We start from the raw sequence: 27,339 nt of genomic DNA, 5'->3' as shown, positions 1-27,339 counted from the left end.
TATATAAAAATAATATTTAGGCAAGAAACACTAATTATATAAAACAAATATATACATAATTAAAATAATAATCACATGGAAAGAAGAAAAAAATAATAATAAAAGTACTATTCAAAAATAGAAAGGCACACCAAACAAAATTTCATCTAACCAAATTAAAAAAATATATAATGATCCTTTATTTGTACCTTCTCCCAAAAAAGGGAAGAAAGTGTCCTCGTTTCAAATTGCGCCACGTGTCGGTGATCTATACGTTACACATCAACAATCATTTCACCTATTTCCACGCGCCCCACGAATCAAGGACTTTTCTCTGAAAATCCTAGGATTCTATTTTTCCCCACGCGCATCATTCCCACACTTCCACGCTCCATCTTAAAAATCAACACGTGTCCTTTCTAGTACAAGATCTCTGATCTCCTCTCGCCCAAAACAACTGAGTTTGATTCACTATAATACGTGTCGACTTTTCCGAGCGAGTAGAAAAACATATGCGCGTGGAGATTAAGGAAAACCAGGAAGTGGTTTTTTGAAGCCTAAAATGATAGCTCTTAGTATTTAGTTTCCAAAAATAAGAGGTTTTTTGTACCTGCAACAAAAGACTTCCTTAATATTTCCACAAAAAGCATAAATTTTTATTTATTTTTTCTTTCTCTTTATAGCTCTCCTCTCTTAACAAAAAAAAAAAAAAAACTTTCCTCTTCCCTCTTCCAGCCTACATTCCAAGAAAAGTAAGATTTCTATTATACTTTGCTTTAATTAAGTGGGTTTTTTTTTGTATTAATTATTTCTTCATCTTCTTCTTCTTCTTTTTATTTTTTTTTTCTAAAAAAAAAATAATTCAAACATGTTTATGTTGATGAACAATACCCATGAACTGAAATTGGAAATTTTGTTAATTTTTTGTAGATCTTGCAGATAATAAGAGTGAGAGATTAATTATTAGATCAAGGGTTAATTAATAATAATTAATAATGGGGAGAGGTAAGATTGTGATAAGAAGGATTGACAATTCAACAAGTAGACAAGTAACTTTCTCAAAGAGAAGAAATGGTTTACTTAAGAAGGCTAAAGAGCTTTCTATTCTATGTGATGCTCAAGTTGGTCTTATTATTTTCTCAAGTACTGGCAAGCTTTATGACTATTCAAGTTCCAGGTTAGTTAATTCATTTCACTAATCTCTCTATCTATATTTATATTATATATATATAATATAAGTGGTAAATTTAAATTGATTAATTACTTTGTGTCAGACTGTTTTGTGTGTTGGATGGTTATATATATGTGTACTTAGTTAGTTTGTTTGTACTTTTGTTTTGAGTTGATCTATGTGTGAATATATATATTTTGTTGGTGCAAGATCTAGTTTTGTTTAGTAAGAGATACTTAGTATATAGTATTGGAACTAGCTTTGATCATGATTTAAATATATTAGAGCCCATGCTTAATTTGTTGTAAACAAAATTAAGTACGATTAATTATTATTCATGTATATATATATATATGTGTAGATTTAGGACTAAAAGCATTAAGTAAACTTTTACTGTGTTAGCATTAAGAGTAGTGAAGAGTTAAAATTATTTATATGAAGATTTTTATTTGTTCATATAGGACTATCAAAACTTAATTGATTAATTGCAAAGCTAGAATAAAATATGAGAAAATTAGAATTATGAAATGAAAACAAAGTCTCATATTACACAAAATACATATTATTACATTTCTACAAACATGAATAGAAGAGCATCAATGAACAATTTATTAGTACAAATTATATACCAAAATAGTGTGGAATATGATCCAAAAGGGAACACCAAATCAGTGGGGGATAATAATCCATACCATATTATATATTTAGTGTGGAAACCTTTTATTTCTCACTTTAATATTTTCTTTATTTTGTTAATTTAAGAAAACAACTTGACATTTTATTCCTCAAATTAACTTTGATCACAATAAAATATCTTTAATTGTAATTTGTCATTTTTTTTAAAGTGTATATTGATTATTTTGTTTTTGTATATATGTTAGTATTAATAATTATTAATATAATATAACTAATCAAAAATAACAAATTTAAAAAAGAAAAGTAAAGTACATATCACTAAAATTTAAATTAGTATTAATAAAGAAAGCATATAATGATAATTGATTTAGTATTACATAGAATAAATATGTATATATAGTACTATCACAATCATTATTTTTCTTTAATTTGTTTTCAAAATGATCATAAAAACAAAAGTTGTATATCATGAATTAACTTACATATAATTGACACATATTAATTAACATAAATATCTTCATTTAATTTTGTAATAAAACCATACATATTCTTAATATACATGTCTCTCACTAACTCATATAAGTATTCAAAATAATCTTGTAGTCATTTTATAAACAACATATTGCAAAATAGAGATGTGATTAGTGTTCCATTAATGAATTAATGGAATGCATTTACTAGTATTTCTAAATTATACATTTTTAACTTAATAAACTTATTTTACTAAATCCAGTTCTCCCTCCTGCAGAAGGGTCAAGAATTCATCTTATTAAAAAAATTAAAGAAAAAAGAAATACATTTTTTAAAAAAAATAAATAAATAAAAGATCAAATTAATAAAGTTTAAATTACCACTTTTGAATAGAATATACCCTAGTAATTAATGCATCTAATTTCTAAAAGAGATGCATGCTATAATTATAAGTTATACACCATCATCATATAAAAAATCTAGAGACAAAAGTAATGTTATTGTCCTATATATAAATATATATATGTAAACATTAATATTATCATAGGGTTAATATGTATACTAGCTAGTTAATTATAAGAGGTTTATAAATTAAACATCAACTTGATATGAGTACTGGATCACTATATATGTACATATATATTTGAAATGAGAAAAACAACCATATATATATATATATGATCAAAATACTGATTGATCAAGAACTCTGAGTAGAGGCCATATTCTTCTTCTATTTCTTTCCCTAATAAAACAAAAAAGAAAAGTGGTGCATCATGCTTGTAAACAGCTAGCCATTAATTAATGTTGGCAAAACAATAAATTAATTAAGTACGTGTGCAATTGTTTCATGCATGTACTGATCAAATAATAAATTTAAATCTAGCTACACATATATCTTTTGAAATTATATAATATATGATCAAGGGAATATTAGTACCCTCCTATATATTAATTCTTTTCTTAGGAATAGGTAGTTTGCATTTCTTGAGTAATGGAAAATTAAAGGAAGGACAGTAGATGTGTAAGTGCAGAAAGTTCAAAACAACAAGTTTTGTGTGATTATATATATCGATGATCAAGATCCATTTATCAAAATTTTCATTCTTGATCAAGGAGAATTATCATTGATCACTTATTTATCAAAAAAATACAATCCAAGAATTTCACTTGACATGGAAAGATGTGTACTCTATATATTAGTTATAAAAAGATGATCAGTTACTCGAACTAATCACAAAACTCTATTCATTATTACTCAAGAGATTCATGATTCAATCATACTAATTATTCTAAATCTATAATTTATTGTTGCATGAATTGGAAATGAAAAAGACTAACAGAAACGGAAAGAATTAATTTTCCTTATATTGTTGCATTTAAAATATTAAAATGTACTTCCAATCTAACGATTTCCACCATTGTGATTGAGTGATTTTTTTTTTTTTTTAAATTTGAATTAAAAAAGGAAGAACATGTTAAGATGAAAAAAATTAATATATATATTTTTTTTTTCAATTTTAAATTTTATTTCAATTTCTATATATTTCACTCTATTTCTATTTCTATTTCCATTGCTATTTTTATTTCTACTTCCTTTCATTCTTATTTTTGTATTTTCATTCCTCCAAACTAAATATACTCAGCTTGCCTCAATACTTTTAGCCATAGATTTTTTTGTCACAACGTATGAATGATAATTTATAATTAGTTACAACTTTTTTATTTTTAATCGATATCACAAATTTGATTGCGACTAAAAGTAAGATTTTTTGTAGTATGATCTTTAGGATTTATATATTAATATTAAAAGTTGAAGTTAATTCATTAATTGTGATCAAATCTAATGAAGTTGCTTGTATTCTTTTTTATAGCATGAAATCTGTTATTGAGCGTTACAACAAAATGAAAGAGGAACATCATCAATTGTTGAATCCTATTTCAGAAGTAAAGGTAATACCTCCTATATATATACATATATCTTTATATATGTATAGCCACCCATTGTAAAAGGTGTCTTTTGTGGTACTATATATGCATGCATACCATATATATTATCAATAAACATGATCATTGTAAGAAGTAAACTTATATACTCTTAATACTTAACTTAAAATAACATTTTGTTAGACAAAACTATTAGAGAGAATTTAGAAAAAGTCTTTATAAAGAGCCTCTTGCATCACATGTGATTCACTTTATATAGAGTTGTGATTATTAAAGAAGAAACTAAAGAAAAAAAATTAGTTACAAAAACTGTTTTATCTCAAAACTAATTAGTAAAGTGGAGTTATATAATACTTATAATAACTCAATATTCTTAAACTTATAAACTCCATGTTGTGGGACATTATATTACAATAAGGTGATTATTTTTACTCACTAATTTTGAATTACTAAATCACAACACTTATTTGGTTTAGATCTCAATAAGTACTATGCGAATCTTGTGCGACTTATTTTGTTTTTTTGTTTTGGCTCACTATTTAAATAGATATCGATATCGAATGCATGTTAGAAATATAACTTTGGTACCATGAAAGAATAGTTTAGACAAAACTATTTAGAGAGAGTTTAGAAACTTCTCAGGTTAGTAAAAACTTGACAACACTAATGAGAAAGCTTTTACTTATACACAGCTGTAATTACAAGAATAAATTCATATAGAAAATTAGTTACAGAACTAAACTAAATGTGTCTTCGGTTCTTAACATACTAACTAACTATTACAACAACCATTAAAAAGAAAACAGTTTGGCAAAACACAATCAATTGAGTATCTCATCAAGTGGTTAGATATGTAAATTTTCTAGAAACTTTTGCAAAGATTTCTCTTTTCATTGCATATAATTGAATTTGAAATAGTTTGTGAATATTAACAAAATAGAAGGAGAAAAACAATAAAGATATAAACACAATACTAAAATAAATTAATAATCAAAAGCAAAAGAGCAACACTACCAAAAATTTATTGGCCAACATCGAGTTTCTCTATGAGTTTAAAAATTCTATTAGAGTTATGGAATGAATCCATACTGCCACCTTATTACTTTAACTCTCACACTAGTATGATATTAGCCGTTTTGGGCCTAAGCTCTCACGGTTTTATTTTTGGGCACCTTCTCAAAATATCTCATACTAATAGAGTTGGTGAAACACTTATATTCAAGACAACTCTTGTTTATTCTTCTGATATATGGGACTTGGGTTAACACCCCAACAATAAACCTTCATAGGAAGACCAAAGTATGAACTGAAGCTTTGTTTGAGATTCCTTTCACTTTGGAGTTCTTGAACTGCCAACTCAACTAGTACTGCTAGACTCAAAACTATTTCACTCACTTTTCGTGTAAATCTCTCAAAAGTATATCTCAAATTCAATCTCTAACGACTTGGCATTCCAAAAGAGTTTACTGGAACGCCATAGGGTTTTTAAGGGACGACAAATATTGTTCTTTGTTGAAGTTTCTTCTTGACATGATAAAGAAGATGAAAGAAAAGAACACAGAGAGAGAGAGAGAGAGAGAGAGAGAGAGAGAGAGAGAGAGAGAGAGAGAGAGAGAGAAAACAAAGAAAGAGAGAATAAAAAAGAATTGATTCATTACAGAACTGAGCTCAAGGAGCTCAATTATATACAAGGAAATCAAGAGAGAGAGGATTAGTTACAATAACAAACTAATAACTCACTCAAGATCTTAACAGAATATTAACAACAAACACTTAAAGACAGCTAATGCTAACTAACTGTAACTGACTTATGCTAACAAACTTTAACTGTCTTAACATCCTCCCTCAATCTCATAATTGAAGCACCTTCGATTGTGAGATTGGTTTTGAAAGTAGCAAATTGATTACTTGAAATAGCTTTAGTAAGCCCATCTGCTAACTGATCAAAGTGAGGAACATGCTTCACTTCAATAAGATCCTGTTGAACATTATTTTCTCGGACAAAATAGAGATTTAACTCAATATGCTTAGTTCGAGCATGTAGAACATGGTTTTGAGTGAGCATTATAGTGCTCAAGTTGTCACACCAGATTACTGGTGGTCGAGGCAAGCTAAGATGCAATTAAGAGAACAGGGATTGCACCCAAGAGATTTCAACAACCACATTTGCTAGACTCCTATACTCAGCTTCAGTACTCGATTGTGACACTGTATGATGCTTCTTGCTTTGCCAAGTAATCAGATTTGAGCCTAGAAAAATAGCAAAACCAGAGGTACTCCTTCTGTCATCATAGTCAGTGGCCCAATCTGCATCACAGAAGGCCTTGAGATCAAGAGATGCATATTGTTTAGGTGCAGTCCATAATGTTGAGTTGCACTAACATATCTTAAAATTCTTTTGACTGCCAACCAGTGACTTTGTAGAGGCTTGTGCATGAACTGACACACTGTGTTCACACTAAAGGCAATTTCTGGTCTTATGATGGTCAAATACTGTAAGGCACAAACAACTAATCTGTATAGTTGAGCATATCTTCAATGGGATCACTGCCATAAGTAGAGAGTCTTTGGCCACTTGTCATCGGAGTCAAATTAGGTTTGGCTTCTTGCATTTTAGCCTTGTAGAGAAGATCTTTTATGTATTTGGTTAGAGTGAGAAGCATCCCTTGATCAGTGTATAAGATTTCTATGCCAAGAAAATAGTTCAACACACCCAAATCCTTAAGAGAGAACTCTTGATTTAATTTTGATATAAGAGAGTCAATGACAGTTTGATCACTACCAGTGATCAAAATGTCATCAACATATACCAATATAATGATAGTTGAGTGTGATGTGCGTTCAATAAACATTGAGTGATTTGCCTTAGATGAGAGGAAGCCAAACTTAGTCAAACATTGTTGCAACCTTTCAAACCATGCTCTTGGTGCTTGCTTTAGACCATAAAGAGCGTTGTGAAGTCTGCAAACTAGATGAGAAGCGGTAGGATCTCTAAATCCATGAGGTTGGAGCATGTAGACCTCTTCTTGTAAATCACCATTCAAAAAATACATTATTCACATCCAATTGTCTAACACACCAACCTCTGCTCAGAGCAAGAGTTAGCACAACTCTTATTGTGACTGGTTTGACCATTAGACTAAATGTTTCAGTGAAATCAAACTCATGTTGTTGGTGAAAGCCATTGGCAACAAGCCTTGCCTTGAACTTGTTAACTGAACCATCAACATTTTCCTTGATTCTATAAACCCACTTTCACCCTATAGTTTGTCTTCCTGCAAAAAGTCCAACAAGAGTCCAAGTCTTGTTTTTCTTTAGAGCAAAAATCTCTTTCGACATTACATTATTCCAATGACCGTACAAAAATGCTTGCTGAAATGACTAAGGGAGTTTGGAAACAATAAATGTTTTAGGCTTGTAAATACTTGCCTTGGATCGAGTTTGCATTTTGTGTTTGGCCTGTTGATGGGTTATATTAGCAGGAAGATTAAGTTGTGAGTGACTGTGCTCAACTTGTGTAGAAAAAGTAGTGGAAGTTTGAACTTCTGTTTGACCAGAAGGTGGTGCTAGTGCAATATTAACAATAGGGAGTAAAATTTCGATGGGAGCAGAAGTAGTGTTAACAGGTTGCACACTGCCAATAACTTATTCAGAGAGACTATGATGTAAATCAACAGGTTTATTAGCATGGGAGGTCGAGCATGAGGGATCATCTTTTGTTATAGTTGGTTCATAAGTAGTTGGATTTGTTTGTACAGGAACAGATGCACACATAGGAATATGGACAGAAGGCAAGGTTTCAGGAGCAGGAAATTTTTAGAGATGTTTGAACTACTTGATTGAGCATATGGGAATTGATGCTCATCAAAGACAACATCTCTAGAGATGTAGAGTCTAGCATTGGAGCTAAGGCACTTATAACATTTGTGATTGAGGTTGTACCCTAGAAAAGTGCAGGTTGTGGATTTAAACTGGAGTTTATGCTTCTTGTAGGATCTTATATTAGGGTAACAAGTGCAACCAAAGAATTTTAACCAGTTGTAGTCAGACTTGATGTTAAACAAGACTTCTATAGGAGGTTTGTTTCCTAATACTGGTGTGGGAAGTCTGTTATGAAGGTGGACTGAAATTCTACAAGCCTCATCCCAAAATTTAAAGGGTAAGTGTGCTTGAGCAAGTAAAGCTAGACTATTTTCAACAATGTTTCTATGCTTTCTTTCAGCAATGCCATTCTGCTCATGAGTGGTTGGACAAGGGTGGATATGAGTTATTCCCATTTCTTGTAAGTGACTAGAGAATGACCTATATTCCCCTCCCCAATCTGTTTGAAGACAATTTAATTTGAATCCTAGTTGTAACTCAACTTCACTTTTAAAGCAAAGAAACACCTTTATAAGGCCTCGAATTTATTCTTTAACATGTATATCTAAGTGAAACTTGAATACATATCAACAAAATGAACATAATATATAAGGGAGTCAGTATGTGAGGGACCCCACAAATCAGATACAACAAGTTGTAAAAGTTGAGTGTACAAGACAATCAAGAGAGAAAGAGAGAGTTAGTTAGAATAACAAGCTAACAACTCACTCAAGCTCATAACAGAAAAATAACAAACAGTTGAAGACAGCTAACGCTAACTAATTGTAACTGACTTGAGCTAACTAACTTTAACTATCTTGATTAAAGCCCTTTTTTCCTGTAGTTTCACTCTCTATGAAGACTTTAATTATGTAGGATGAGGAACTAAGAGCAATGTATTGAAACTAACTACCTCGAGACAAAGTCATAGATAACTTAGTCTAAATCAAAATAGAATTTTAACAAATATTTCAATTATCCATATATTCATTTGCTATCATGCAATGCCCTTAAATTAATAATATAATCTGTGAAGAAAAAAAGATTCATATTTCAAGCCATTTTTAAATTATAAGAATATTTTAGTTGTGAACTTATATAAATGTGCTTTGAGTTTGAATGTTTCATAACTATTTTATGCTTAACATCTTAATTGTCACGACCCAAGTTTTAAGCCGTGATAGATATGTAAAAACTATAAACATGCTTTACATTAATAACTTGTGAAAATTAATTATATTATTAATCTCTTATATAGTTTTGGCAAAGAGAAGCAGCAACACTTAGGCAACAACTACAGTATTTGCAAGAATGTCACAGGTAACTTAAAATTAATGAAGCTCATTCTATATAATTTTGTTTAAGTACTTAAAGCTCATAATGCTCATTTTTAGAGAGAGAAAAAGTTATTAATAATAGAATGTTGTTCAAAGATAAAGAACAATAATTATGAATAAACATATATAATGCAATTCATGCAGACAATTAATGGGGGAAGAACTTTCTGGCTTGAGCACCAAAGATTTGCAAAATTTAGAAAACCAACTCGAAATGAGTTTGAAAGGTATTCGTACCAAAAAGGTATGCAATTATTAAACTCTAATATATCCCTTAATTATAAATATCCAATTTCCCTTTGAATTATTTCATAGACTCATTGTCACATTTTATTTTTATTTCTCTGCATGCAGGACCAAATATTAACTGATGAAATAAGAGAACTAAACAAAAAGGTTTAACAAATATCTATGGTTGCCTTTTTTTTTTTCTTCATAATAAAATTTCATTTTGGACCTAATAATTCACATTAATTAACTTTATGACAGGGAAATCTCATTCATCAAGAGAATATAGAATTATATAAGAAGGTAGACCTACTTCAAAAAGAAAATATGGAACTCCAAATCAAGGTATATAGTAACTTAATTAATTATGCATTAATTTTATAATATGATTAATGTATGTATTTTTTTCAGGCTTATGGAGCAAGTGACATGATAAATGATATCAATAGAAGCTGTAGTACTACAATGGGATATAGTAGTGTTGTTAGCAACAAATATGATCATGCACAACAACCAACCATCCATCTCCAATTAAGTCAACCTCAACAACAATTGCACTCAGAATCTCAGTCTAATAATCTTCAACCATCTCATCATGATCACAACAATAAAACTACTCCACCAAAACCAATGATTCTAGGGTATTTATCCACTAAAACTTCCCTATCTATTCATGAATTTTATTTATAAATAAATTGCAAAATTTTACTGCTTTTTATCATTTAGAGAAAGTATACTCAATTTTTTTATATGGTAGTATATATTGTAGGTATAGTATATATTTTATCTATTTTCAAAAAATTTAAAATAATTTTTAGTGTCGAAAATATGGTCCAAATGTTCATTTGGATGCAGATATATTAATTTTTATTTTGAATAATTTTATTTTCAGTACTATTAATTATTTAAACTCTTTAAAGAAAAATAGGTGTGATAACTACTATAATTATAGTGCAAACTATCATAATATAATAAAAAGAATTAAATTATAATTTCTTGAAATACCAAAAATATAAATATGTCTCTACTATAGTAAAAACAAATTAAAGTGGTACCACTATTATTATTGCTCTCTATATAAATGAATTCAAAGCATGCATGCATGCATGATGAAATATTGTTGGATTAATTATATATATCTATAAATAATACTATTTTTTTTTCTTTTAAATTGGCAACAGATTAAAACTGCAATAGCAAAGTTATATTTGACTATTTGTAGAAGAAGATGAGTAGTGTTATGATGAAAAAGGCATGCAAAAGAGTACTGAGAGTGGAAATCAAATCTTTGCTATAGCTACCTATCTTGTACTTCAGAACTACTGAGGAAAATGACATTTTTCATCTATACCAGAAGTTTTGGAATTATGTATATGTTCCTTTTATAATTATGTGTAATGGTATGTGCATACAAATTATATTATGCAACAAAATATTACATTTGTAGTAATATGACAGTTTATGGTAACTAATTATGTTTACTTTAGATGAAATACACTTTTTTTTTAAGAAAAAAGTATTACATCACTCTCTGTAATATTTTGGTACAAAATCAATTTTATTTTGATGTACATATCATTACTCATTAATTACTTAATGATCACTCGAACCATATATATATATATATATATTGCTTCGTGAAGAGGGATCATATGCCTCCGGACTTGGACACATTGTGATATATAAAAGGAGCTAAGGTGGTGTTTGGTTAGAAGGAATGTGTTGAGTAAATTCCACTTATAACCAGTCACTTATACACATAAATATCCACATCAGCATTTACAACAGAAACAAAACAACAAGGACTCAATCCTAGGTGGCTTCGCCTCTACTGGATCAAGATTCAGGAGTTACACTACAAGAAAGGGGACCTTTTATCCTACTTTTTTAGTTAACAAAAATAAAAAATGGGATAAAAGATATATTGAGACTTTTTATCCCACTTTTAGATTTGACGCCTCAAGTATGCAGCAAATTTTTTGTCAGACAAGGGCTTTGTTTGGTAGAATGTTAAAAAATAATATTAAAGGCAAAAAAAATAAGTTCAAGATTCGATTTTTATGGGTTTGCCAAACAGGGATTAATTTTTTTAGGTGAACCTTTTATCCCAGTTATTAGTAAAAAATCGGGATAAAAAGTCATCCCTAAAATCGTGAACACACAGTAATACTCATACCAGTACAACCTCGACCACTTCCCAACCATCTCGCCCAAACCTAGAAACCCTCGCCCAAATCCCATGAGACTCGATCATCCATTCCAGATTCGTCCAAATATACCAGAGCAGTTGATAAAACAACTAAACGTATACTTTTTTCTTTATTCTTTTTTTCCCTGTTTTGCATTTTTTCCACCATTTTTTTTCTGGTTGGGGCTGAGTGGAAATGTGAAAGAGTTTATGTGAGAAATTTCTAATTTTTTAGTTGTATCACTAATGATTTACTGTATTGACTAATAATGGTCTTTTTCAATTATAAATCTTCTTTCCTCTCCATGGATGCACCTTGGGAAAACTAGGTTTCAAGCATCAAAAGCCATGGTATGTTTGTGCTCCTCTTTTTCCTTCTTCTGCCATTGAATATCTTAGAGTTCTTCTATTTTATTTTGAGTTTCAAACTCACTTTAAACTCCATTAATTTGAGCTTTAAGGTTAGGGTCAAGCAACTTCATGCTTAGAAGGAAAGGAGCCTGTACAAAGCTATGTCTTGAAAGAAAACAATGTGAGTTTTTAAAGCTTGGTGGCTGTTTCTTCTCATCTCTTAAGTTCAAATTTTCAGTACCTATTTCTGAGTTTTAGTAGACCATTGATGTGTCTGTTAAGCATTGAAATACTTTCAAGCTTAACTTAGAATAAAAAGAACAATCATGTAGTCATTTTTATTTTTTGTGAATTCATTATTTTATTTTAAGCACATAAAATTAGATTCTTTTTATTAAATAGAAGGTTTGTAGTGTCATTTTTTTTTTCTTGGTTAGTTCATGTCACTTGTAGCGTTCATGCTGCAATCTGCAAGTGTTGGCCATGTAGTTCCAGCTTTTTAAAATGGCTAAAGTTTTATTGGCAATTTGTCTCACATGATTTTAAAAATGCATTTGGTCTTTTGATGTTTGGATCTTCTGTTACACTTGAATGTGCTAAGCATTGTTTTATGACAGTGAGCTTTCCTAGTAACGGTGTAGGGACTAATTTTCTATTACTTGGGACACGGTCTAATTATATCTTGATAGTATATAAAAAATTGTTTTTTAGTATTTCATACTGATAGTTCTCTCAAGAACAAATATTCTTTAATTCTCTATTTGAGTGTTGATTATGACTTTCTTTCCCCTGCCTTAGGTTGCTATCCCTATCGTGCCGACCATTAGAGTCCTAGTCGCTTTTACAAAATTGAGTAAAAGAGGTATTTTCTAGTTCTTTTGCGAGTGTTTACTTTAGTCTTATTGCTGTAAAATACTTTGTTTTGCCAAATAGTTTCTAAAAATAAATTATAGTTGAGTTACCTTACTAGTAGTACAACAACTATTATTTGCTGCATAAAATAAAATTTTGTTGTTAAATGGTGGTCTTTTGCTCTTCGTCTTCTCCATATAACGTTGTTATGGTCTCTTTTAATTTAATGAATTGGAACCTTTTTCTAATTACAACATGTGGTTGTAAATTTGAGGTATTATATGCTTGAATTTTACTCTTCAAAGACCATTTTTCACTTTGCTACTGAAATTATTTTGAGAAAGATAATCTTGTAAGAATGAATTTTAAGTTAGTTTTGAACAGATATTGTGTTGTGAGATGTAATGTTTAAGTTATTTTGCAAGTAATGTTGTTTAGGATAGAAGGGAGACATAGATAGAGACAACAAAAAAAAAGAGGCTCTTATTGTACAAACTTGTCTTTGGGATGGTGGCTTGTCTATTTCATTATCATATACATAATTATATATATTTTCTTTGTTTTAACTGATTTTTCTTTGGATTATTGTACTTAGGATTCAGAAAAAGTATTAAATTGGTTTCATTTCATTTTCCTGTCTAAATTCATAATTATTATTTTTTGTTCAGTGCAATATCAAAGCAATTGAAACAATGATTTCAATTTGAACTTTTTTTGAATTGCATTTAATATTGTTGGTTGTGGATTGTTATTAGAAAATGAATCAAAATATCGGTGATCATTGACCAACAAATTTTTACTAATTATAAAGCTATTAGAGGAGTTTGAATATATTAGATATTCATCCGTAGTGAAGTATGTTCTGCGATATAAATGTATTGCGGTCGGATGGGTGGCAATTATTATATTGTTAAATGCTTTTCTGATTATTTTTTCTTGTTATCCGATTTAATTACTTTCGTGCATTATTAGATAGTTATTAAATTGGGAAATGTTGTAGAAATAGGGGAAACTTTGGCGATTTTTTTTAGGATTCTTAAATGAACATGTTTTTAATATTTAATTTCCAAGAACTGATTGGCAACTATGAACACCAAGAACAACCAATGGTCTATGAGGATGTAAGTCAATGTGTAAAATTATGTTCGGATAATATTGACAATGTTGTGGCTAAGGGTGTCATAATTGAGGCGGTTGTTTTCTTTTCATATCATGGTGACATAATTTCAAATGATTATGCACGGGTTCAAATCACACAAGTTATTCTAGGGGAAGCTGAAATCCCATATCCAAGAGGTGCAATACGCTATGTTCGTGATAGCTTCAACATTCAACTCCTATTACAGCCATAAAAGAAAAAGTAAGTAAATACTCATTTTTACTATAAATACAAACATATAAAAGTACTATCTTCTTAATTAGTTTTATTTTTTTAATTTGACAGTTTAGCGGCCTACCCCAATATTCTGAGGACGATCATCTCTTACTGCTTCGATAATAGTGGTTAAGTCAATTGCTTCCCTTGATATATAACAATTAATTAGTAGTCCTTTATTGTATTTTTTTAGACATTGTGGAGTATTTTAGAGATTTATCCATAATATGTAAAGTGTTATTTAGAATTGAACTTAAAAATTATTATTGTTGTTATTAAAAATGATATTAATCATTCATTTTTAATTAAGTTTTTTTATACATACTCTATATAATTATAAAAAATAAAAATTATATTTATTATTATTGAAAAAAATGAATGAAATGAAATGTAATAAAATTAAAAGAAAAAAAATGAAAAACCAATACATTTGCAAAATGAGATCAAAATTAGGGTGAGTTTTTATCCCACTTTTTTTTTTTAAAAAAAAAAATGGGATAAAATGTACCCTTTTATCCCAGTTTTTCATAAGAAGTGGGATAAAAGGGTACATTTATCCCAGCTTTTTCATGAAAAGTAGGATAAAAAGTACCATTTTATCCCACTTCTCTCTAAAAATCGGGATAAAGGGGGTACTTTTTATCCCGGTTTTTTCCCTTTTATCCCAATTTTTTAAATACTTTTTATCCCACTGGCATACATCCGGGTTTTCATTTTAGCAAAAACCGGGATAAAAAGCCTTAAAAACCGGGATAAAAGGCATTTCCTTGTAGTAGTGTTAGTTACAACTGTTATTGTAACTAACTCCTAAACCTGTGATCAACCGACTCTACACTATTATAAAAAGCATGAAATCAAAGCAAACAATCTAGAGATTAACACAGAACACAGATCAGTGAAGAAATGGAGAGAGAGAGAGAGAGAGAGAGAGAGAGAGAGAGAGAGAGAGAGAGAGAGAGAGAAGAAATAAACCCTAGTTGAGGCTTCTGCTCCAAGATCTAGAGATGAGAAACCAGTTCTCATGGTGAGGAGTTCGAAGGAGGAAGTACATGCACAAGAAAACATGAAAAGAGTTAGATCGAGAACAAATCAAGTGAAAAGAACAAAAAGCATAAAGTGTAAAAGAGAGAAATCGAGCTTACCTGATCGATTTCTGTGACAGAAAGCTCCAAAACCTTGTAAACAAACATTGATGATAGTGGATATCAAGCTAATCTCTGAGACGAGCTTGACAGAGACGTAGCCCTAATTTTTAGGGTGAACTCTGAAACAAATCTGGTGTTTTCTCTCCCTTACTCTTGTTTTTCATTTGCTAAACCTAAATCTATGTGTGTGTGAGGGTGATTCTGGGTTTCAGGCTTGGAATTGAGCAAGCTCTTGAAAAGAACTTGCTCTGCTAGGGTTTCGATCTGTGAGGCTGAGAGGCTGAGTGTTTGAGTGTTAGGGTTCTAGACTCTTCGATCAGAGTCTTTAAACTCTTGGATCCAAACGACATTGGTTTTGGTGTCGTGTTGGTTAAACTGTGCCGTTTTGGTCTAAAGGTTAATTTAGACAAGTAAAGGTTGATTTTAACCTTTGATACTGATATTAATATTCTTGTTGGTGTAGGGTAAAAGGGTAAAACTCCTACAGAATGAAAATATAAGAATAGGAATAGGAATGAGAATAAGAATAGAAATAGAATGGAATAAACTTTAAAATGCATAAAAAAATTGATAAAAAAATCACTAAATCTTTTCTCTTGTTACATTAGAATGGTCTTTCCTTCCTTTTTAAAATAAAATAGTCATTCCACAAAAATAGTAGAAAGAGAATTCCATTGGAATGTCATTCCAATACTTTAAAATGCAACCAAACAAAGTAATAAAATGAAAATTGTTTCCTTTCCATTCCATTCCATTTCATTACTTCCAACCAAACGCTACCTACATTCTTGACTTTGTTACTAATGAAAATGGTCTTGATTTGTTGGACTTTTTAGAGTTACTTTTGGATTTTAAAGTTAAAAAAAAAAAATTCCTAAGAAGCTAAAAGTAAAAGCAAAAGACTATATATATATTTGACAATGTAAGGGGGCCAAAGTACAAAAAGATAATTTGAGAGGGACCATTAATAAGTTTTTAATTAAACTTTAAAAAAAATTATAAAAGGTTCATCTAGTAAGTATTTATGATTCTATACTACAATTTTTTTTACGTTTAGTCACAATAAATTTGTGATTAAAAGTGAAAAAGTTGTGACTAATTATAAATTATTATTCCTAGTCCGTGGCTAGCTAAAAGTATAAGTCACAAAAATCACAATTTGTTATACTTGTTGTGACTAAAACTAATTTAGTAACAACTTATATCTAAATACTATGTTTTAGTTGCAAGTAACTTTTTTTTTAATTATGACTAAAAGGCTGTCACTAAGTAATTATTTTTTGTAGTGTTAATAGGTATTTATGGTGTAGTATTCATGATCTCAATAAGACGTATATTTTTAATGCCAAAGGGCACCAGTAGTGCGTAGCACCCTCCTATGTGTTAGTATCGCTATTGGTCCAACTAAGTATCGGGTCCCATATAGTTTAATATAATAGCTTTTAGGAAGTATCGTTAGCTAATCTCAACGCGACATGTCGAGAAGGTACTATATAGACACCACTAGTGCCTAATAGCAATGCTCATATTAAAACAATAAATCATTAGGTTGCAATAATTTGTATATGTTAGCATTCATGAATGTATAAGTCAATTTATCCGTTGTAAAGTCATCCCTTATTATGTTGCAATTAAGTTTTGAAACAACATTAGTGTGTGCATTTAATGAAGCTAGTGGAAGAGAAGAGTTATGAAGATTTGAGGAAAAAGGTAAATGTAAGGAGAAGTACGTAGTTGGAGATTTTAATGCTATAATGGCTCTAGAAGAGAGGATTCGAAAAGGAGGTGCTCTAAAGAATTTAAAGTATGAATTGAACTGCATAGAAGACAATATCAATTGCAAGATATACCTTATAATGGATGTTTCTATATACGTGGAACAACAAACAAGATAGTTCCACAAGAGTTTGTGCAAAGTTTGACAGAATCACTACTACAATGTAAGCCTTTAGCTTCCCTTTTTTCAACCCAATTTATAAAAAGGGAAGCTAAAGGGGGTGAAAATATCTGCATTGACATTTAGAGGCAGTTTTTTGGTGAAAACCGTAGGTATAGAATGTATATATATCTATGTCGTCGGTTGGGGGTTGGGAAAATCAGGGTTTTTTTATATAACCCTATGGCGTCGGTTATTAGGTATTAACCGACGCCATAGGTGCCACCTTTATTCGACACGTGGCACCTATGGCGTCGGTTAATACCTAATAACCGACGCCATAAGGTTATATATCAGATCCTTTCTGCTTCGTCTTCCTCACTTCCTCATTTCACACCTTGCTGAACATGAAGAACAACCACCCACAGCAGCCCCAAACCCACGAAAAAACCCTCGCCAACCACCACCTTTCTGTAGCAAGTCCCTTGGTAATCAGATCAAACTTTAAATCTCCCCAACCTTATGAACAGAATCAAGTATGGTTAAATTTGTATCTCCGTTAATGAACGGTTTACCTTTTAAGAGATGGCCATCATGAGATTCCATGCTATCTTCAAATTCTCTTTACTGTAGTGACATAAAATTTAATACTTTTTGCACCTCATCCTTCAGACAGTCGAAAAAATATTGTTAAAGAACACTTAAACACACATCTTTCTCAGGTGATTTTTGTATTTTCACTGCATGCCTTCTTATTCTCCTTGATTGTTCATGAACATTATTTACTTCATGTGCCTCATTTGTTCTCACAAAAAAAATCAAGAGAAGTTCATCGACTGAATACAAGTCACCATTTGAATGTACCATGTTTGAACTGTCCCTTGACAAACAAATGAAGTTTGGAACTAATCCCTCCTGAAAAGTATTATTAGAGATAATTTAATCTTCTACATCTTAAATTGTTCTCAAACACTTACAAATTCTTTGCATAATACCAGAAAAGTCATTTCACAAAGGTTGTTGTTCAAAAATCTCCTTGTCTTTTCCTCTGATAGATCGATCTCTATCAATGGAGAGCCTGAATTCTGAGAGCCATGGTGAGCTTCAAATTTTGAGCTACACTTGATGTAACTCGATGTTATGCCTTCTATTGCATGATAAGAATCAACGGAAATATTTTCAAAAAAAAAAAAGTTCCACTAGCAAGCTGGTTTTTATCCAGCTTCTGTTGGAATTTTTGAATCTTGAATAGAATCAGTTGGAGCGATGACACTGGGTTTCCTCATCATTTTATAAGAAATTCAGTTGACTTCATCTATACAACACTCACCTTCTCCAATTTTACAGTGAATGTAGGATCTAAGTTCTGCACAAATGCATTTTTTTGTGAGTTGTATTCTTGGCTTATTAAGCTTGCCACCTCAAGTCCCTAGGTAGTCAAATCAAACTTTAAACCACCCTAAACACTTGAAAAGAATAAAGTACGATTTGTATCTTCCATAATAAATAGTTTACATTTAACAAGATGGCTATCTTAAGATCAAATTTTTTTTCTAAAAATTGTATTTAGAATAGCCAGGAAAACTTCGATACGTATTTTAGCATCCTTCAGACTTCCAAAAAATATCGCTGGGGAATACTCAAACTCACAATTTTCTCTATTGTACCAGACTTTTTTTTTGTGTTTGCCTTCTTGTTACCATTGGTTATTCATGGATATTATATTCTTCACATGCCTTATTTTTTCCCCTCAAACAGCTTAAAGGAAACTTTATTAGATTATACAATGACGGGACTCTCATCTGGGGAAGATATGAAGTTTTGGACTGATTCTTTTAAAAATATCATGAGAGGCAATTCCACCTTCTACATTTTAAATTGTTCTCAAATTGTTGTAGATTATTTGCATAGTATCAAAAATGTTGTTTGGCAAATGTTGATGTTCAAGAAGCTCTTGGACTTCTCCATCCCTTTTTGTATCCATCTCATCACCCAATACCTTAGAATTTAAATTTAAAGAGACATGGTGGGCATTAGAATTCTAGAATTTTGAACTGCGCTTGTTGTAACTTGATATTAAGTCTTCTGTTGCATGATATAAATCAATGAAAATCTTTTCATAAAAAGCCCCAGTACTAGCTGGTTTTGATCCAACTAATATTGCAATATTGGAGTCTTTAGTAAAAGTAGTTGTAGTGATGATATTGGGCTTCTACATCTTCTATCAATTTGAATTGACTCCATCCGTACAACACTCACCTCCACCAATTTGAAAGTGATTGTAGGATCGAAGTTCTACATAGATGTTTTTTTCTTTTGTGATTCATATTCTTTGATTATTGAGCTTGCTGCCACAAGTTCCTTGGTAGTCGGATCAAACTTCAAACCTCTACAACCTTTTGAACATAATGAAGTATGGTTTTGATCTTCCTCAATGAACGACTTACCTCTTACGAGATGACCATTATGAGATTCCATGTTGTCTTGAACTTCTTTCAACTGTAGTAGGGAAAACTCTAATACTCTTTGTAGCATCCTTCAGAATGCCAAAAAAGTATTATTGAAGAATACTTAAACACACATCTTTCTATGATGTATTTCACTTTTTATGAGTCTACCTTCTTGAACTCTTGGATGTTCATGGACATTACTTGCTTCATGTGCCTCATTTCCTCTCTCCTACAACTTAGAGGGAAGTTTATTTGTTGCATTCAAGTCATAATTTTATTGTACTATGTCTAAACTCTACCCTGGTAAAGACATGAAGTTTGGAACTAATCCCTCCTAAAAAGTAACATGTCAGAAAATTCCAACTTCTACATCTAAAACTATTCTCAAACTCTTGCATATTATTTGCATAGTACCAAAGATGTGATATAATAAATGTTGATGTTCAAGAAGCTCCCCGACTTTTCCATCCTCTTTTGCATCTAACTCATCACCCATAACATGAGAATTTTGAAGTTCAGAGAAACGCATGGCAGGCATCCAAATTTTCAAATTTTGAAATTCACTTGCTATGAATCAATATGAATCCTTTTTTTGCATGATATAAATCAATGGAAATCTTTTCAGAAAAAGTTTCACTAGCTGGTTTTGATCCAGCTTCTATTATATTCTTGAAGTCTTAAGTAGAAATAGTTGAAGTGATAATATTGGGCTTCTACATCTTCTTATAACATTTGAACTGAAGCCATCTTTACAACACTCACCTCACCAATTTGAAAGTGAATATAGGATTTGAGTTCTATAGAGATTCATTTTCCTTTTGTAACTCATATTCTTAAATTATTTAGCTTGCTGTCATAAGTCCCTAGTAGTCGAATTAAACTTCAAACCTCTCCAACCTTTTGAGCAAAAACAAGTATGGTTTGTATCTTCCTTAATGAGCAATTTACCTCTTACGAGATGATCGTCACGAGATTCCATATTGTCTTCAAATTCTTTCAACTGTAGTGGGGAAAACTCTAATATTTTTTGCAACATCCTTCAAACTGTCAGAAAAATATTATTGAAGAACACTTAAACACACATATTCTATTATGATTTCACTTTTTATGTGTCTTCCATCTTGTTCCCCTTGGTTGTTCATGGATTATCTATTTGATCACGTGCTTCGTATCTTCTTTCAAACAAATTAAAGAGAAGTTTATTAGTTGCTGTTGCGAAAATTATTAAATACTACGCAAGTGCACGCAATCAAGTAGTATACTCACGCAAGTGAGGTCGAACCACAGGGAATTGGATTAATTACTACTAAACTATACTTATAATTCTATTTGGCAAATCAAAAGTATTTATGATTTAAAAAGAATGAAAGTAATTCAGAAAACTTAAATAACACAATTGAAAGTTAAGCAAGATGAGATAATAGGGAGGAGAATCCTGTTGTTTGTTTACCCAATTGTTAATGCCTAATTGCTATCCTTTTCTTGAAGTGAATGACAGATTATAAATTAACCTAGCTCTTTTCAGATCTTCTAGGTTCTAAATCACATGCTCTTTAATTAATCTCTTAATTAAACTAACATGAAATCAGCATTAAGCAATAATCTCAATGTCACAAAGGCTATGCAAATACTTTCGTTTCACATTAAAACCTAGATTATCCAATTTTAGCATTCTCAATTCTCACTTTTCAGATTTTGAATTGAGATCATAAAACATGTAAAATGTGATCAATCTTACACATGGAATTAAGCACAAATATAGATAATTTCACAATCAAGATGGAGGAATGACAATTATTCATTAACTAGGAAAAACTTAAAACAACATTCATCATCCTCTCTAAATAGAAGTTTAGTTCAAAACATCCATAATTAACATTGAAACAGAAAATAGCATTGAAAAATTAAAGAGAAGAGAAAGAACTAGTTGAAGCAATTGATCTGGGTCGCCACAAGCCGATCTTCTAGCCTCCTTCTTTGTTTCTAGGGCTCCAAATCTGAATGAACCCTAATTTTCACGAACTCCCTCTATTTAAACCAAGTCTCATCTTTAAAATTCGTGAAATTACGAAACTGCCCAAAAATCCCGTCACTGGGGTCCCCGTCGCGACGGGGTTAAACTTTGAAACTTCGAGATTTTCTCTGCCAGTTCCCGTCGCGACTGGCATGTTCCCTGTCGCGACTGGAACAGGCAGCGACACAATTTTTGGTTTTTCTTCTCGATTCTTTCACCACTTGTCCTCAATTCTTGTAAATATTTTCTTTAAACACCCGGGGACCTGAAACAAAAGAATCAAGCGTAAAATAGCCCTAAAACTAGAAACAAAGAGTGAAAACTAACCGAAAATACGACCCGAAACTTAGACTAATTTTAGCCTAACAGTTGCATTAAAGTCACCATTTGATTTTACCTTGTTTAAACTCTACCCTAGCAAAGAGATGAAGTTTGGAACTAATCCCACCTAAAAAGTATCATGAGAGAAGTTTGTTGTGGCCCGATAATATGCCTTCTGTTGGATGATATAAACTAACGGGAATCTTTTTAAAAGAAACCTCCACTAGTTGGTTTTGATCGAGATTCATTTGCAATCTTGGATTCATTAATAAAAATAGTTGATGCAATAATATTGGGCTTCCTCATTATCTTAAACAAATTTGAATTGACTCCATCTATGCAACACTCACCTTCACAAATTTGAAAGTGAAGTTCATTTTCTTTTGTGATTCATATTCTTGGACTATTGAGCTTGCTGCCACAAGTCCCTTAGTAATCAGATCAAACTTCAAACCTCCTTAACCTTCTATAGAGAATCAAGTATGGCTTGTATCTTCCATAATGAACGGTTTATATTTTACAAGATGGTCATCATGTTATTCCATGTTGTCTTCATATTCTTTTTAACGTAGTGGTACAAACTCTAATACTTTTTGTAGCATCCTTAAGTGTGCTAAAAAAATATTGATGAAGAACACTTAAACACACATGTTTAATGACCCTCACTTTTCTCTATTCACCTTCTTGTCACTCTGGGTTGTTCATGGACATTATCTACTTCACGTGCCTCATTTCTTCCGCCAGACAACTTTAAGAGAAGTTCATGAGCTAAATTCAAGTCAACATTTGATTTTACCATGTTTGAACTTTCCCCTGGGAAAGTCATGAAGTTTGGGATAACCCTCCTAAAAAGTATCATTAGAGACATTTTCATCTTCTACATCTTAAATTATTCTCAAATGTACTCTTGCAAATTCTTTGCATAGTACTAAAAAGGTTGTTTAACAAAAGTTGTTCAAGAATCTCCTTATCTTCTCCTCTTATGTATCTATCTCATTTGCCACAGCTTAATTATAAGAGCCTGAATTTTGAGAGACATTGTAATTCAAAAATCTCAAATTTTGAACTACACTTGTTGTGACTCTATGTTATGCCTTCTACTACATGATAAGAAGCAAGGGAAATATTTTTTAAAAAAGCTCCACTAGCTAGCTTGTTTTGACCTAGCTTCTATTGTAAATTACGAGTCTTTAGTATAACTAGCTAGAACAATGATACTAGGCTTCGTCGTCATCTCATTACAATTTGAATTGAGTTCATTTGTACAGCACTCACCTCCACTAATCTGATAGTGAATGAATAATCTAAGATGATGAATGTATAATCTAATATGAGAGTGAATGCAGCTTCTATTGAAGTGATTTTTTGGCGAAACATTACCATACTTTAAGATGGTGCTGTACACATGCATGTGCAAAACATTGCATCAATCTGCCATTAACACAACATGTTGCTTTCTAAATACACAGAGTACATTTTTCAGATGAACTTGTTTTTCCTTCTCCAGCACTTACCCTTGCAACTTAATTAGAAGTTTATTTGTTGTGACAAGGATTCCAAGTTAAAACAACGAGAAATATATGTCCATGGCATACTGCTCTTAAGGCATCAATTATCTCAACTTACGCATCCTTTTGGTTCTTTGAGAGGAAACTTGAGATTAAGCTAAAGAGGTTGATTCGTCTTCAAATTAACAGCCTATAGGGCACTACAAACAATTTCAATCTCAATCTCAATATTAATACTAAAATTATATCATTTGTAGTGACAATTTCTAATACAACATAGTATGTCACTCCAACATTAAGTTCACACATTGGTTGGGAAACACAACCACCGAATTGATGATTTTACGCATGCTCCTTACATACTCATTTTTCTTGTAATAAACAACATTTGAAGTCCACTTTGGGATTTTGGACTTAAAAACTCTACTAGAAAGTCAAAGAATTGCTTCCCTTCTGTAAAAAATGTAAACATCTTTGACACTTCGCAGTATCCCACCAACATATTATCAAACAGGTCGGGATGGTCCAAATAACGCTTCTAAAGGGGTTCTAAGATATTTTTTCTTTTTTAGCTGTAGCAATACTTTTTATTTTAGTGATTGAAAAAATTTGTAGCTAAAGTTCCTTTTTTTAGTAGTGCCTGTGCTTCCACCAAACTTTCAGTAGTCAGATCAAACTTCAAACCTCCATCAACCCTCTGAACAAAATCAACCAGGGTTTGTATCTTCCTTAACCAATGGTTTATCACTTACGAGATTCCCATCATTAGATCCCATTTTGCCTTCAAATTCTCTTTACTACCCAGGAAAATTTCTATACTTTTTGCAGTATCCTTCAAACTTCAAGAAAAATATTGTTGATGAACACTCAAACTCACATGGTGAGTATCAATACTCTCTAATTTTTAATTGCACTTGTTGTGACTCGATATTATAGTTTCTGTTGCATGATAAGAACTAAGGGAAATCTTTTGAGAAAAAATTCCTTTAGTTGGTTTTGATCCAACTTCTATTGCAATCTTGAAGTCTTTAGTAGAATTAGTTTGATCCATGATATTTAGCTTCCTCATCATCTAATAGGAAAACGAATTGACTGCATTTTACAACACTCACCTCCTTTAATTTGACAATGAATGTAGGATATGAGTTCTACAGAGATGAATTTTTATTCTATGAATCATATTCTTGCCTTATTTAGCTTGCAGCCAAAAGTCCTTCAGTAGTCGAATCAAATTTCAAACCTCTCTCAATCCCTTTATTAGAATCAATTACAGTTTGTATCATCATTAGTGAATGGTCTACCTCTTACGAGGTGGCCATAATTAGATCGCATGTTGTCTGCAAATTCTTTTTAGAGTAGTGGGGGCAAACTCCAATACGTTTTGCATCATCTTTCTACTGCTTGAAAATACTGTTGAGGAACACTCAAACACATTTTTCTCTATCTGCCTTTTTGTTCCCCTTGGTTGTTCATGGACTTTTATTACTTCACGTGCCTCATTTCTTCTCTCAGACAACTTCAAGGAAGTTCATTAGCTGAATCCAAGTCACAATCTGATTGTACCATGTTAGAACTTTCTCCTAGAAAAAACATAAAGTTTGGGATCAATCCCTCCTGAAATGTATCATCAGAGAAAATTCCAACTTCTACATCCAAAACTATTCTCAAACTCTTGTAGATTCCTTGCATAGCCCAAGAGTGGTTTTTTAACAAATTTTTTTGTTCAAGAAGCTCCTCATCTTCTCCATCCTCCATTGTATCCATATCATCACCCACTTATTGAGAGCTTGAACATGAGCATCAGAATTCTTAAATTTTGAACTGCATTTGCTATGATTCGATATGCCTTCTATTGCATGATAAGAACCAATAGATTTTTTTTCAAAAAAGTTACACTAGCTGGTTTTGACTGAGCTTCCATTGCAATCTTTAAGTCTTTAGTAGAATTAGTTGGAGCGATGATATTGAGCTTCGTCATCATCTTATAGGAATTTGATTTGAGTACATCTTTACATCACTTATCTCCTCCATTTTGACAATGAGTGTAGAATATGAATTTTGTAGAGAAGCACTTTTCTTTTGTGACTTATGCACTTGGCTCATTGAACTTTCAACCACAAGTCCCTCATTATTAGGATCACACTTCAAACCTCCCTCAACCCCCTAAAAATAATCAAGTACGGTGTATATCTTCCTTAATGATCGACTTACCTCTTATGTATGAAAAGGTCATCATTAGATCTCATGCTATCTTCAAATTCTTTTTAGCGTAGTATGGAAAACTTTAATACTATTTGCAATATTCTTGAGACTTCTTGAGAAGTATTGTTGATGAATACTTGAACTTACATTTTTCTATATTGTACTTTACTTTTTCTCTATCTACCTTCTTCTTCCCCATGACTATTTATGGACATTATTTGATTCACGTGCCTCATTTTTTCTGAGAGACAACTTCAAGGGAAGTTCATAGATGAACTCATGTCTTCATCTGACTGTAGCATATTGGAACTCTCCCCTGGCAAAGACATGCAGTTTGGGACTGATCCTTCCTAAGAGATAATTCCAACTTTTACATCTTAAATTATTCTCAAACTCTTGTAGATTATTTGCATAATGTATATAACAGAGAGATTGTTTAACTACAAATGTTTTTCTAATTCCCCTTCATGTTAACTAGAAGAAGAAATTCTACTATGTAGTCACAATCACATGTATAAGTGCTTCTAACCCTAATTGCAAGAACAACATTCAAACCAAACTTTCGAGTTTTGGTGAACAAGCAAGTAGTGTAGTCACTTATACATGTGATTTATATATAAAATATTATATATATATATGTATAATATTTTGTATTTATATATTTGGATTCACATTTAGAAATAAAAAGGTAAAATTTGATTGAAGTAATTTTTTAGCTAAACATCGTCTTACTTTAAGATGGTGTTCTACACATGCACCTGTAAAACCTTGCAATCTTTCATGCATAACACGATTCTTTCTAAACATAGAGTATATTTCTTAGATAAACTTGTTTTTCCATCTCCAACACATACCATTGCCACTTCATTAGAAGTTCCTTTGTTGAGACAAAGAATCCCAATCAAAGCAAGGAGAAATCTATGTGCATGACATGCTGCTCTTAAGACATCAGATACCTCGGCTAATGCACCTTTTTAGTTCTTTGAAAGGGCACTCGAGATTAAGCTGAGGATTTTGATTCATCTTCAAATTAACAGCCTGAAGGGCACTACAAAAAATTTCAACCTCAATGTCAATATCAAAATCGGGTTTCTCATGACAATTTCCAATACAACATATATAGCATGTCACTCCAAGATCAAGTTCACAAATTGGTAGGGAAATACAACTCAAAACTGATGGTTTTATACATGCTCTATCCTTACATACTCATTTTTCTTGTAATAAACAACATTTGAAGTCTATTTTGGGATTTTGGACTTAAAAACACGACTAAGAAGCCGAAGAACACAACATTGCTTCTCTTTTGTAAAAAATATAAACATCATTGATACTTCGCAATATCCCACCAACATATTACCAAGTAGGTAGGGTTGGTCCAAATAATTGCCTCTAAAGGGGTTCTAAGATATTGTTTTCCTCTTTTAGCT

At 31.4% G+C, this 27,339-nt stretch overlaps 1 protein-coding gene across 2 annotated transcripts; it reads left to right on the top strand.

Annotated features, from left to right (window-relative positions):
- The first annotated feature begins 425 nt into the window (after positions 1 to 425).
- On the top strand, positions 426 to 11,128 carry LOC115718840 (MADS-box transcription factor 23). 2 transcript variants are annotated; one of them, XM_061109928.1, is made up of 9 exons: positions 426 to 731; positions 910 to 1,156; positions 4,129 to 4,207; positions 9,321 to 9,382; positions 9,544 to 9,643; positions 9,754 to 9,795; positions 9,889 to 9,930; positions 10,039 to 10,268; positions 10,809 to 11,128. In XM_061109928.1, the coding sequence occupies exons 2-9, from the start codon at positions 975 to 977 to the stop codon at positions 10,822 to 10,824; spliced, it is 753 nt and encodes a 250-aa protein (XP_060965911.1). In that variant the 5' UTR covers positions 426 to 731; positions 910 to 974; the 3' UTR covers positions 10,825 to 11,128. The 2 variants fall into 2 exon arrangements, with proteins under 2 accessions (XP_060965911.1, XP_030503511.1); XM_030647651.2 differs by having other exon boundaries at positions 443 to 731; positions 9,889 to 9,972; positions 10,809 to 11,125.
- The last annotated feature ends 16,211 nt before the right edge of the window (positions 11,129 to 27,339 follow it).

The sequence above is a fragment of the Cannabis sativa genome, chromosome 2 (assembly GCF_029168945.1).
Source record: "Cannabis sativa cultivar Pink pepper isolate KNU-18-1 chromosome 2, ASM2916894v1, whole genome shotgun sequence".
NCBI classification, from domain to species: Eukaryota; Viridiplantae; Streptophyta; class Magnoliopsida; order Rosales; family Cannabaceae; genus Cannabis; species Cannabis sativa.
This window is presented reverse-complemented; position numbering and strand designations above follow the sequence as displayed.